Below are 15,021 nucleotides of genomic sequence, written 5' to 3'. Positions count from 1 at the left end.
TAGAGAGAATAATACTAAGTTACAGTCCTTAAAACCCAATACATATAGTTGGTTCCAAAGTTGATTCATAAGGTAAAAAGTTTAATGAGATTCAAAAAGGTAAGGCAATAATCCATAGTCATGTTCTAGAGTGTAGAGTGGTTAAGGGTGAAGGTGTGGTGGTACAAGCCTATAATCCAAGCAGTCCAGAGTCTAAAACTGGAATATTGAAAGTTCAAGGTCAGTATGGAAATATATGTTGAGATACTACTGCCCACCCATTCCCCAAAAATAAGGAAGGAAAGAAAAAAAGGGGGAATAGTTTTTATGACACTTTCAAGTCCTGGGTCTGACACTTATCAGCTATGTGGTTTTTTGACAAATGATATAGACCTGTTTCCCCCACTGGGAACTAATAATGGCAATAATAATAACAACATCATCAGTTCTTGTGAGGATTAAATGAGTTTATCTTTTTGAAGAGCTTGGTGCAGTTTGATATATATATATATATATATATATATATATATATATATATATATATATATATATATGAATGAATGAGACCAGTGCTTAAGAAATGTTAGTCATTATTGTTCCTTCAAGTGTGTACAGGACCAAATATAGGAGAAATGCAACCTCTATATTTGGAAGACTAAAGAGATGTCAGAAGTATAAACAAGACTAGAGATGCTTAGGATGGAAGTGAGGACATACATTTGCCCCAGGTAGACTACAGGTGCTGTACATGAGCATGGCCAATTGGAAAATTGAAAAACAATCCTCCCCTGACAAAAACAAATGAGCAAACAAACCAAACCAAAATGAACAAGAAACTAGTGACCTATTAGAAAGCCTATAACAATATTAGTTTCTTTAAAAAAAAAAAAAAAGTAGTTACAGGTACCCTTCCAAAAGAGTCAGGGCAAGAATATTTTGGGGTCAAGGGGAAAAATAGTTCTGAAATATATTGAGGGAAGAAGTTACACTTTCACACTCCAAAAAAAAAAAAAAAAAAAAAAAAAAACAGTGGCAGCATTTTCTTTTTCTCAATACTTGCAGCAATTTCAGAGGTAACGGGGGTTTAAGTCAAATAATGCAAATCAGAGGTTAAAAAACAACCAATTTCCTTACAAAAGAATAAAACACTCAGAGGACTTAAAATGGCTTTGTGAATTTAAATTGGAAGACTGCATTTACTTCTGGTCTGTTTGAAGAAAATCTCAAGAAAAATATAAAATGTAAGCACAGAAGAAACAGCAACTCAAGTAATGTGTTACAAGTTATGTTTAATAATCCAAATTGAACTGTAAGAATTTCAAATGCCTCCGAAGGAACAAGGACATAGATTTGATAGTCAAAAGTTCAAAATACTACATATTTTTAAATACCACTTCTACAATGAAATGATCCATTTATCTACTTGAAGCAGTCCTCTTTGTTTCTGTTCTATTTTATTTTATTCTTAAGTAAAAGAGATAAATGGATATACCTGAGAAACTATGAAACACATTAAAGAAAAGCTCCAGCACAGGGGTTCTCTTCAAGAAAGTGAAATTAATAGCTGGGCTGGGTCTGCATTGTTTAATTGACTATTAGATGTTATGCATAGAATGTGTCCTTTAAGTTTGCCACCAGCAGAAGGCCAAGTGCAGATCTACATACACCAGCTCTAAATATGGACGTGTGTGTGTGTGGGGGGGGGGTGGCAGTGTAGAGAAAGTGACTCTTATGATTCAGGGTTGGCAGGGGTGGGGGTGGGGTGGGGTGGGGGGTATGTGAGTTCATCAACTCGACCTTTGCAAGATGAAAACAAGACAGCAAATTTCGTCTAGGAATACAACCTGTTTCGCAATTGCTCCTGCAATAATCCCTGAGTCAAGCTGGGCCGGGAGCTGGTTAACCTCCTGGTCAAGCTGGCTGACTGGGCGGGACTGCCTGGCTGGAGGTTGAGTTGTATTCCCTGTCCTCATAAAGACCAGGCGCAGTCAAGTAGCAGTTCCAGGAGCCTTGGCTCCCATCTTCCCAGGCTCCGCTGAGGTCAAGAATCACCTCTTCTCAGTTCCACATCTTGCGGACTTTGCGAAGGAAAGAGGAGGTAGAGACACGTGGAGTGGGCTTTTCCAGGAAGGGTCCGCTGCTCGGGATGCCTGAGCCTGGTCAAGGGGCGGGGGCCTCGGAAGTTCGTGGGGACCAAGTAGCCACAGCCCCAAGGTGTTTTCGGCGCCAGCCTGGCGCGGTGGATCCCGCTGCCCAGCTCTGAGCCGCGGGCCGGGTGGTGAAGGAGAGCGCACGGGCCCAGGGAACCCGGCAGGGCAGGGCAGGGCAGCAGGATCCAGAGCCCAGCACCTGGTCCATTGTGGGTGACCCGGGAGCTTCCGGGATTCCGGGGGGGGGGTGAGTTACCTCCAGCTCCCAGCACTGAGAGAGCATCAGGGCTGGACTCTCCCCCGTCTCCCACCCCCCCTCCCCCGCTGGGCTCAGCAGGGCACTGAGGTCAGCCTAGGCTCTGGACCCTGGGGCCATGTATTAGGCTGATATGTGGTTTCTCTCCAGGTGGTGATGGAGCTCGAAGAGGACCTGAAGGGAAGAGCAGACAAGAACTTCTTGAAGATGGGCAGAAAGAGGTAGCCAGATTGTTTCACTTTCACCCTTGACAGGTCTTGGAGTTTGTAGCCTCCAGCACTGCACTAAATGATCAGTGATTGTTATTTCAGCCTCCAGACACATAAACCAGTCACTGCAAGGAACTCCTATGCTTGGAGCAAGGCCTTCAGATGTGTGTGACAGAATGAGGCTCCTATTCAGCCTCTAGACCAGCCATTGCTCACATCCTTTTAGTTTTATAACCTCGGCTTTATGAGCACTGTTGATTGTCCATGCCCCTGAGCCCTATGAAGCCTTGGTTCTCTGCTGTGGTCCATTGTCTTGCTTCTGATAAAGCAACTCCAGAGATATTACCTGTTTGTGGCAGAAGGAAGAGAGGCAAAAATTACATTTTTGTTTAACTCTCAATAGCTGTTTCTATATAAAATCGTTGTATTACTACAGAAAGAAGAGCCATAGCTTGCATTCAAAATTCTACAAAGGCTGATTAACTGATTAGAACTTCAAGGACAGAGAGGTAGGAATGTTGCAGGTCTGGGACCTACTTACAGATTATCATAGGCAGTTGTCAGTCCCCTTACTACCCTTATTGTTAGCCTTCCTGACATTCCTATGTCGATGTAGTAGCCAAAGAGATCTCAAGCTTCTATTAACCCACAAGTTAGAATGTCATCAGATAACAACGGAGGCCTATAACTTACTTACCTGATGAAGCCACCTAGCACATCGAAGAGTGCTGATTTACAACTTTATGATTCATTTTCAGTCCACCAGAAGGGGAGTACAAGTGAGCACTCTTGGTGACATACCTGCTTTCTAAATACCATTGCTCACTGCACACCTCCATCTGGGCTCAGTCTGAAGCTCATACAACCATAGGACACGTCTGTCCCACAAGAAAAGCCAGTGTCACAACAAAAGGGGAATTCTACATTAAGAGACACTAAAGAAACACAACCAGCAAATGTGTTGTGTGAGCTCTGACTAAATCAAAATTCAGTAAAGAAGAAAGAAAGCATACTTGAGAACTTTGTCGGTTGGCTTTTACATAATCTCAACATTTAGGTTAAGTTTCGTAGGTATGGTAATAATATATATGAATATTATAAAATTAGTAGATTTTCAGAATGGTAACAACTGATAAGATACTCTTTGTATGGATATTGTCAAATATTAGTAATTTGTGAATCTAGGTGAATTATATAGTAACCTTTACATTTTCCTGTGTATTTCATGTTTCAATAATAAAACCTTTATAATATAAGCAAGGAAGACACATTGTAGAAGTAGCCTAATTTCGCCTTTACCAAAAAATAGTTTGCCAGGCATGGTGGTGCACCTCTTTAATCCCAGCACTGTTTGAGGCCACCCTGATCTACAGAGCTAGTTCCAGGACAGCCAGGGCTCCATAGAGAATCGTTTAAAGAACTGTGGCCATACATAAAACTCTTAGACATTTGAGTGAGTATGAGACCATGTGGAAGGGAATGGTAGTTCCCAGTCCTACACAGATCTTCATTTTGGTATTAGTGCTACCATTTCCTACAGTTCTTCAGATAGAACTTTTTGTTCCTTTAACAGTTCTTACAGAACTGCTCATTGCCACTGATTTTAATCTGTGTCAACACTTACATTTCATAACACAAGGACATAAAGATCATTTATTTTTTATTGATGGAAAATGGTAGACTAATAATAGTATTACCCGGATCATATGCATTTGCACACATATTCTTTACACACACACACACACACACACAAATGATTTGTTGGGTTTTTTGTTTGTTTGTTTCATGGTATTGTTGTTCAAAACCAAGGCCCAGAACAGGCTTTACTAGTGCTCTAAAATTATGTTTGATATGTCTGTAAAGACTGTGCTGATGAGGGTAGAGAATTATCTAGTAGGGCTGAGAATTGGAGCAAATGTACATTCTTGAGCCACACAATATCTTAAAAGTCTAAGAAGTGTCTTACAGTGTGGAACTCATCCTGTAACTGGAAGTCTAAATCTTGGGGTTTGTTCCCACTGTGGAACTTCACTCTTTTGCAATTTTCTCATCCCAGAAAGAAACATAAAGTTTGCCTTCCTTAGAATTGTTTACAAACTGTATGGGAAATGCTTACTTAGTGCCTGGGATATTAGTGTAACATCTCCAAATAGCATCTGTTTTAGAGAATGGAAGCATAAAAAGCTGAGAACTAAAACTTTTCCACTTATGGTTAGTGTTCTCTTCTCATCCCGGCTTCCGGGATACTGCATGGGTCTGTACTGAGAATGGAATAGAACCAACCAAACCTGAAGATGTTTGTGTATAGTATGCCCATTGTCTGTCAAGCATCAAACTGAGTGCAAGTAACCTCTGACCTTTTTCTTTAGAAAGGTTTTCTTTTTAAACACTGGGAAGATGGCTCCATCTGTAAAACACTTGCCATACAAGCATAGGGACTTGAGTCTAGCCATAAAACCTACATGAAAAAAGCTAGGCATGCCATGTGTGCCTGGGATGCTAAGGGTTGATGACCAACCAGTCTAGACAAGTTAGTGACATCCAAATTTAGTGAGAGTCTGAAAATAAAATGCAGAGCAACTGCTAAAATTATTGAATATTGATTGCATTAAACACTATTTAGTCAAAAGAAGAAAGGAGTCAAATTCACCTTTTGGATTTAAAAATGCATTTTAAAGGGAGGCTTTCTGTTCTAACAGTGTTTCTATACAGGAACAGTGAAGCTTGTAAGGTTAGGTTGCTTTTACATTCTAGGTGGCAGTTTTGCATAGTTGGGTTAGTGAGTCATTTGAATCTGGGTTCAAAATAAGAATTGGCCCTTTATGTCGAAGGACAGCTTTTTGACTGTTTACAGAACATCTTTGCTAGATTGTATTTCTTTCTATAATGGTTCACTTAGTGCGGCAGATAACCTTTCACAATTAGATTTCCTCCTAGGGTGATTTAATTATTCTGTTTCTTAGGCTAGTGTGTTCAGCATCTGATCATCCCTTTGATCTATTAGGAAAGAATAATATTCAGTCTACAGATAGGATGCTTTTCACTACAACTACTCAGATAACAATCAAGGTAATCAATACTAAAAGCATGAGTAGTTTTGTAATTGGAATGAAAACAAAACATTCCTTTTAGTGTGTTTTTATTATGGTAAAAGTGTGTGAATGTGTGTGTGTGTGTGTGTGTGTGTACACACCATGAAAAATTAAGAAATATCTAAGGTACAAAGAATATGTTTACATAAAAATCCAAATTCTTATCAATAACCACACTGGTAGATTTCTAAGATATTTGCAAACATATTTACATTTAAACCTCATAAATGTCATGCTGTTATGGATTTTGTCTTGTCATTTAACAAAAACTCTATAAATTGATTTAGTAATTGTTAGGCTTTGTATAATTTTTAAAGTTTTGTGTAATTATTCTGTTGTGTTTTCAGTAAGAAGGAGAAGAAAGAAAAGAAACCAGTGGTCAGTATGCTTACAATGGTGAGTTTTGAATTTCTTACTACAATATTTTCAAATTTAACTTCTCCCTAGAAAAGAGATAATTCATCTGTTTAGTATTTCCGAGGAGACGGTAGTAAAGAGGAGGTAAAGCTAGATTAGAGTTCTCCTATTTTCAAAGGAAGGCTGTTTATAACTTAACATATGAACTGTGATTAAGTAGACACTCTTTTTGAATTAGCAGGCACACCCTCCTGCTAATTCCATATTCTCCTTATGAGTGCAGTCTCTGTGATCTATGACCTCCATAGGCATCTTTCTTTGTCATGATCTTTGTCATCTGGATATAGGAGATGGGTACATTGCATGCCATTTTTTTTAATGCTCTTTACAACTTGGCAAGGTCAAAGTCCCAAATACTTCTAATAATAAAAGGAAGCAATGGCTTATTTATTACTATGATTTAGCATATGCCATTATTCTGTCCTGGATAGCTGAAAATGTAGAACTGGAAAGAATTATGTAACTACTTAGTTTTCTGGTTTCATGCTAGTTGTTTGGAAGTTTAAAAAAAAAAAACTCACTTGGAAATGTGATAGGAATTTTATAGCTGTGATTTTGTTTCTCTTTAATGATCTCCATTTCCTTGAACACTTCCTTTTTTCTAAGGATCCATGAAAATTTAGATGAACTGTCCAGGCACCAGAACCTGGGTGAATGTTCAACCATTTGAGTATTGCAGCACTGTCTTTATAATTCATCCATTCCACACTAGACGAGTTGTGAAGTGTGGAGGACTGGAAAAGTACCATGTAAAGTATATCTGTGTATATTCAATATAAAAATAGATGTAGATAGGAAAACAGTTTGATGAATTGAACTGAAGACTCTGGTTATCTTATGCTGTCTACATCTTCCTCTGCTTACATTTGTTCTTATATGGTTGCTTTTGTTACACATCTCCACTCCTCTTTTTGCTCTTATCATTATTATTGCTAGTGGTTTAATTTTGAGACAAGATCTCAAGTATCTTGGCCTCTAACTCCCTGTGTATTTGACAATGACCTTGAATCCATGATCCCCTTATCTCTAGAGGGCACTGAGAGTGTAAGCATAGCCCACAGGTCACCATAATTCTTGAATGACCGAATGACAGCTTTTTGTTTTAGATTTTGTTCTTATTTTTAAAGATTCCTTTCTTATACTCTCGCATAGGAGGAAACTTGAAATTTAATTTTATATATTTATTTTGATATTAACATAGTTCTGTCTTATTGTTTGGATTGTTGTTGTTGTCCTTTTTGCTCTGTTTTGGTGACAGGAATCCACTCAGCTTTTGTGCATGCTAAGCATATACTACCAAAAAGTTGCATTTTTATCCCTGTAGTTTACTTATTGTGGTTTATAGGTTATAATTTCTTAAAGCTTTGATATGTTCATGTTTCAGAAAATGTACCCTAACTATACAGAGTTAGTGCTACCAAAATTGAATTCAAGCCATACTAGATGAGAGAGAAAGAGGGGAGAGATACATACAGAGACATATATACACAAATATAAAGTTTGAATTAAAGTAATAATAATCTCACAAGTATAGCAGTATCTACCAGACATTGTTATAACTACACCCCCACCCCATAAAACTCATGTAATTCTTAAGCATTTTCTTGAATTCCACCATCTATTAAGATGAGAATGAATTTCTTAGGTGTAGTTCTAGGTACACTGATTAAAAAGCAACATATGAAAGAAAGGATTTATTTCCTATTTCAGTTTACAGTTCATCACTGAGGGAAGACATGATAGGAGATTGAAGCATAAGCCATGGTGGATAGTTGCTTACTGACTTGCTCTTAGCTCACACACTGCCTAGGGATGGTGCCACTCATGGTGGGATGAGTCTTCCTTACCAATCAAGAAACTGCCCTACAGATATGGTCATAGGCCAATATGACAGAGGCAGTTCTACAATTTGGTTCTTCTTCTCAGATGTCAACTGGACAACCAAAATTAGTCATTACAGGTGTCTTTCTTTTGACCCAAAGAGCTGATGTAGAAAACTGGACCATAACCTCTATATAAAACCTATAAACATAGGGATATAACCAGAAAGTTTTAGGGTAAAAATTTATACTACTTCAATGCTTTATTAGTAGTTTCTAGGTAAGAGTAAATCATGTGTATTGGGAATTTCAAAGAACTCTGACACTAATTATTTACTAGGGTGACCCAGAACTCAGGATGTTACCATACTCACGGCTAAGATTGGGTAACATACTCAATTAGCAATAATTCCATCTCAGATAAACCTCATTGTCCATTATACCACCTCTCTGCAGCTAAGATTTATTATAACAAAAGAATGCAAAGCAAAATTACTAACAACAAAAGTCACATGGAGTCAGCTTCAGAAGACATCAGACACAAGTTCCTAGAGTTACCCACCCTGAACACCCATTTCCCCAGCATGAAGTTGTAACAGTGGATACACAATGCTTTGTTAGTGGCAGCAAGAAGTTGTAACAGTAGATACACAATGGTTTCTGTTAGTGGACTGCCTCAGCGAAAGTGCTGAGGTTTTCACTGGGGGCTGATCATTAAGGAACCTTCTATCCAGTAGGTACCAAAATTGTAGATTATAAGGAAAGCAAGTCATTCAACATAATCCACACTGCAAATTGGCTACAGTTACCAGTTGCAATGATGGAACCTTCCCAGATCCACATTCTAGATGCCAACCAAGTATCAACTATCTCAGCAGTTCTTTCTAAGCATTTCTGCACTCTTTCTGCTCCCAGAGTTCATTTGTGTTTACCAGGAGAACTTAGGAGTCTCGAGAGAACATTCACAAAGAAAATAACTCACTCAAAATTTTATACTAGGTTTCACTTTAATTCAGGCCTAATTTTAGTCTTTATGGAAACACAAATGTAGAGTAAACTTGAAATCAAGTGGGGAAACTTGACACGTGGAAGTAAAAGCAGGCAAAACACAAGTTGTCTCCAGTTCCTACAAGGTGAACTCCTCGAAGATTACACACTCTGTTATCATTTATGGCAGATTTGACCCTAAGCTTTCTATATTATGCACTGTATTAATCACCATTGCTCTTGATAGATCATGCTGGCCATGTCAGGAACAAGTCATTTGTAAGTACCTTCCATGCATTATTTGATTTCAACCTGTGATGTTTGAGTTCCTCTTGTCCTTGTGCATTGCTGGCCAAAATGCAAACGAAGAAGTTAAGTACTGAACCACAAGTCACAGTCACATAACTATTATAATGGAAAGCCCAACTTTTGCCCAGCTATGCAAGTAGATGATAACTTTTAAAAATAGTTGTTTATGACAGCTTATGACAGGTTAATATGTAACCTCCCTGAAGCTGAAGAGTTCTTTGTTAGTACTGTTATCTTATGACCATCTGGCTTGTGAAGACTTTGCTGCCTGGCTTAGTGTCTTCCTTTCCACTCCTGATCCTCTTACTTACCCTGGAACTTTTATTGTTATATGAATAGCCACTCCTTGACCTTTATAACATTAACAATCATGTTTGTAAACCTACCTGAACTTGGATCGCTCCCTCCGTTTTTCATGTTAACACACTGGTACCCAGTTTTTGTGGTGTGTTTGTTTAGGCAAAGTCTTGCTGTGTAGTCCAATCTGCCTTGAAAGTAAAGTATATTCCTTCTTTCTTAGTAGAAATAGTGTGGTTATAGGTGTAAGCCAGCATACCTGGGCCAGTTCTTACAACACATTGCTTACTTGAACTTTAGTTCCCACCTCTTTTGCCTTCTCTCTAGGCCAGGCATAGCTATTATTGTCCTTTTCTTCCGTAGCCTCCCTGTCTCTGAATGGAGTTTCCCTACACTTGTAAGTCTCTTCAGTGTTTGTTGCCAATTAGCTTGAATGTTTTGGAACTTGGTTTTTTATTCCTACCATGTACTCAATTCAGTGGGCATTTGAAAACTGTCTGACCTTGCAGCTGCCCTTTTCCCTGACCACCAAATTGTTTCTGTAGTGATACAGTGTGGTTTCTTCCAACCTCTGGCTTCTTGAGTCACCTTTGCCTTTTAGGATTTTCTTAGTTCTTTATCCCCTGAATCATTGACGATATTGGCATTCATCTGCTTCTATACAGACATTTTCAAGTTGGGTTTGATCCTTATTTCTCAGTCTTCTATCCACTTACAATTATGTGCCTTACCAATTGATATCACTCATCCTTCTTCAGCTTCCTTTTCCTATGCACCAGTCATCCTTCTATTTTAGTAACCTTGTATGCCCAGACAGTATTCCTTGACTCAGTTATAGCATCCCCACCCATACTCTTCCTTTGTCAATTATAGTTATGGGTAAGGACCTTGGTTCTCTCCTCTTAAGACAGCTCCTGTCTATGATGTCATGGGCTCAGATATATTGCTTTCAATTGCAGTTTCTGATTCCTTCTTTTTGTTGATGCTGTGCATTCATTCTGTTACAGAAAATGCCATTAGATAGATTTAAGACAAACATATTTAGGCTCTTCTGGTTCTAGAGTGAACTAAAAGCATTCCATCTGGAGGTTCATAAGAATGTGTTTCTTTCCCATTTTGAGCTTCTAGGGAGCTTACATCCCTGTGTCTCCTCCTGTGTCACTCTAGCCTCTGAGCACCCACCTGTCTTAGAAGCACTTCTGTGATTACAGTGAGTCTGCCTGGATGCCCACGATAATCTTCCCAAATCCATAACATCTTTGGTTTATTGTATCATGTCAGACAATGTAAGAAAGCATATTCACAGACAGGGTCCCAGGGTTAGATATTAGGAGTGACATGCCTTTGTCTCAATCCTAGCAAGATCGTATTCTTTCAGCCACTCTTTTTTCTAGAATCCATGCTCCAGGTTGCACTTCTCAAGACCTACCCACCAAAGTCATATGAGATCACTTTAGTCCTTTCCTTCAAATGTTGTACTGCTTTTCTTCTCTATTTAGGGTTGTAATGCTTTTTCTTTTTTTACTTAAGGGAAATTTTGGAGTAAAGACCAAGTTGTTTTCTAATATATGAATCACTTATGGTATGGCCTGTCTTATTTATGAATTAATCACGTAAGATCTGCCTTCTCTGTTCTTACTGTAGTGTTCATTTTTTTTTGGTGTATACCAAACTCATATCTACCCAAGCATCTTTGCATGTATACCAAACTCATGTCTACTCAAGCGTCATTACATGTATGCCAAACTCATATCTACCCAAGCATCTTTGCATGTGCTCTTCCCACCTAAATTGTTTGTTAAGAGACCCCCACACAATAAACTTCATCCTTCCTATTACTGAGATCTCATCTTAGAGATACTCTCAACCTGCCAGTCTAAACTCACTGACCTGTCTGTCACCCCGTCTGAGTTTGAAGTTATAACCTCTGAATGCTTAACCACTTCCTTGCTTCTGACATTTCTTCTTCCTGAATGTGTGCTCGTGAGAATGGGGTGTTTTCATGTTTTGTTCATTTTTACTCCTCAAAGATCTAGAACAGTATCCAGAGCCTTAATAGGTACTATAGGTACTTAGACACTGAGTGGATAGTAACCATATCTATTTCTAATTACCAACTGCACACAGTTTAAGATTTCTAAAGGGAGGTGACCTGTGTTATCCACTGTTATTATCAGTACTTAGAACCAAATGTGAATCTTATTATACCTTGTCAAACAAATTTAAAATGTTGAATGTGTGAATGACCCCCACTGATCCTCCTCTCTAACCCAGGGGCCACAGTATGGTCACATTGCTAATCATTTTGTGAATATTACCTAAAGTACTTTCCTGCCTGTACTTTTCCCTGAGATGATTCACCTTTAGCTTTCAATACCAGTTATTTTGTGTTCATAGTTTACTTTCTCTATCCTATTTGATAGCCTCCAACCATTTTTTTTTCTTCAGTTCCTTTTTAATTTTAAAGGTCTTCAACTATAGCTAGTAATACCTTTATCCAGTCTTATGTTGCACCTGATACATTGCTTATTCTTTGACTGTAAATTCTTATTGTTATGTTTGCAAGCCAATTATAGTAATGAGTTATTTTATATTTCATACTACCTTCTTGATAAAAGTTTCTGCATCACAGTAATTTTTGTAACAGCTGTGTGATTTTTTTATACCAAAACTGAGGCTCAAATTTTTTTGTGAGAATATTCTATTTTTTTTATTTTTTCTTTTTTTTACATACTGATCCTAGTTCCCTCTCCCTCCCTATCTGCCTCCCATGCCCCCCTGACCCTCTCTCCCATCACATTCCCCTCCCACACTGCACAGGGAGGGTGATACCCTCCAGGAGGGATTATCAAAATTTGTTAAGTCATCTGGGATAGGGAATAGGCCCTCCCCGTTGCCTCTAGGCTAAGGGAGTACCCCTCTATGGGGAACATGCTCCCAAAGTCCTTTCGAGCATCCCTAGGAACTAGGGATCCATCCTAGTTCCACTGTCAGAGGTTTCTTAGTTTGCCCAGGAGGCTCATATTCTTTACATTATAATATAATTTCATAATGCCCCCCCCATTCCCTAGCCACCTCTGTATGCCGGTCCCTGAACTTCCTGGCCTCCTGGCCAGGTTACTTAATTGTTTATATATACGTTGATGTATAACTTCTTCCTGCTGAGTCCATTTAGTATTGTTTGTATGTATGTGATTTCAGGACTCACCACTTAACCAATTGGATAACCAATTAAGAGTTCATCCCTGGAAAGACTAATTCCCCTTCTCTCAGCAGTCCTTAGTAGCCTATAGCTCTTTGGAGGTGAGGCCCCCAAGAGACTTTCTCCATCCACGTTAGCATGTTTGTAGGTGTTGTCCCTGTTCAGGTCTTGTTTAGGCAAGTCTTATTGAGTTATCATGAGTAAAATTCCCCGTCAGTACTAGGAGACACAACCTCAGCAGATTTCCTGGTCCTCTGGCTCTTACAGTCTTCTGCCCCCTTTGCAATGTTCCCTGCAAGACTCGAGGTTATAAACAGGTCCTCTACTTGCCCACCCCCAGTCTCTTTCCTAACAAATTTGCTGGAAGCTTTCATCCTACTCAACATTTTGTTGCTACTTTCTTCAGATCTCACCCTTTCTTCCAGAAGTCACAAAGAAATAAGAGAAAGCTGATTTATCTTTCTATCTCTGTTGCTGGAATTGGCTCTTAGATCATTCATTCCAGTCTGAGATGAAGAGAAATACCTCTCCATGCTTTGGAAATATCTTCTCTTTGTTGTTTTACTATGTAAAAAATTCAAATATAATAGGATAGAACAGGAAACTTCAGACTCATATACCCCTCATGCATTGCTAATAATTATTAACATACTGCCAGGTCGTGTTTCAGTTACATCCACAAGTTTCATGCTATTTCATATATAGCCTTCTCATTTTATTCATTTCAAAGGTTTTTCTGTGAAATTTTCCTGTAAAATATATTTATTGTGCTTAGAAAAATGAGCAATACTTTGTTAATATTATAATTTTTATATTGTTTTTCCAAATTATTAGATAATTTTGTTTTGTGGTTGATTTGTTCAAAATGAGACAGTTGGTGACATAATCCATTGTTTTCTATTTAGAATGGCCTGAAAGGGATAGACCAGTGGCCTCTAGAATGTCCCACCTGCTAATCTAGTTATCACCTCCTTGTGACATCATTAGATTTAGTTTTCCATGCTTGGCTTTTTCTATATAGAAATTACATCTAAATGTTTTGTTGCATTCATAAGAAACATTTTTAGTAAACAAATTGAATAGGGAAATGTTGTGTTCTTTATGACTCATAATTCTAAAGACATCAAATGCTTAGGTACTCCCCATTTGTTTATGGTGTTCTTTGACCACTTGTTTACTGTGATGATGACAGCTTGTATACCCCTCCCCTAGCAATGGAAAGGAATCATAGGGCATCATGGAACTGTGTTGCTCCACTTACTAATTTTGTTTTCTACAGATGATACCCTTTCCTCTGTTACCTTTATTTTGTAGGATATTACCTCTCTTTACTTCCTATGATTTTACTGCTTATCTCTTTGACTGGCTTACCTATAAATTTAGGGTATCCTGAAATAGTCCCATTGGCATTGCATCACAATCTGCTAGTTGCCTTTTCTCTTCCCCTTTTTATTTCAAGGTCAAGAAAAGTTAACATTCTACTTCCATTGCTTTGTGTCCAGATTTGTCTTTACTCTTCCTACTCTTCCTACATGACCTAAGCCACTCCTATGACTCCATTATAAAACTGCCTCAGATTTGAGGGTTCTACATCCTGGATAGCATGTCCTGGATAAGAATATAAACAACACCTGCTCTCCATTCTTTTAAATGTTTGACTCTTCCCATCTCCATGAAAGATACCTATTAGTTAATATGCTTTATTTTTGTGCTTTCATATATCAAACCCTGAAGCTGAGCAATTTTAATTTTCTCAAAGCCCATCTGAATCTTTCTTGCTTCTGCTTGCTTTTCTTTCTTTCCATCTTGCTTCTGAATAGTTGCTCTTCCTTCAAAATTAAAAGGAAGTGCCCTTTATTCTATAATGGATTTCCACAGGTGAGAGAATGATCATTGGCTCAATTTTATGTCTGTTCCTTACTCTTGCTGCCAAAGGATGCAGAATGTACACTGGCTGTACTTTTTGCTTTCCCTTCCTCCTGCCCTTTAAGCTTTATGAAGTTAGGTATCTTTGGAATATACCCTATGGCTTGTATCTGTCATTGAGTTAAATAGTCAGGAAGTATTAGCATGTATCACCTCTCTTGTTTTCATTTTGGTCAGTGAGAAGTTATGGAGGTAGAATATTGATGATGGTGCTGATGAGTGAAATTTTTGCCTATCAATTACCTTCCCTTCCTATTCTGAATAATCTGATATTTGATATATTTAATAGATTCTTTAAAAGAAGATAGTTTCAGTCAGGCAGTAGTGGCACACTTCTTTAATCCCAGCACTTGGAAGGCAGTGGCAGGCAGATCTCT

General features: G+C 38.4%; 1 protein-coding gene across 1 annotated transcript in view; it reads left to right on the top strand.

Moving 5' to 3' along the window:
• Positions 1-15,021, top strand: part of LOC127214162 (ATP-dependent translocase ABCB1) — a 144,267-nt gene that overhangs the window by 71,188 nt on the left and 58,058 nt on the right. Inside the window, exons 2-3 of the mRNA XM_051174549.1 lie at positions 2,536-2,606; positions 6,034-6,082. Of these exons, the coding sequence (XP_051030506.1) occupies positions 2,542-2,606; positions 6,034-6,082 (114 nt within the window). The 5' untranslated portion in view covers positions 2,536-2,541. The remainder of the gene's footprint in view (positions 1-2,535; positions 2,607-6,033; positions 6,083-15,021) is intronic.

Source organism: Phodopus roborovskii, unplaced genomic scaffold, assembly GCF_943737965.1.
Source record: "Phodopus roborovskii unplaced genomic scaffold, PHOROB, whole genome shotgun sequence".
In the NCBI taxonomy this organism is placed as follows: Eukaryota; Metazoa; Chordata; class Mammalia; order Rodentia; family Cricetidae; genus Phodopus; species Phodopus roborovskii.
The sequence above is the reverse complement of the archived record's forward strand: the minus strand, read 5'-3'. Positions and strand labels throughout refer to the sequence as shown.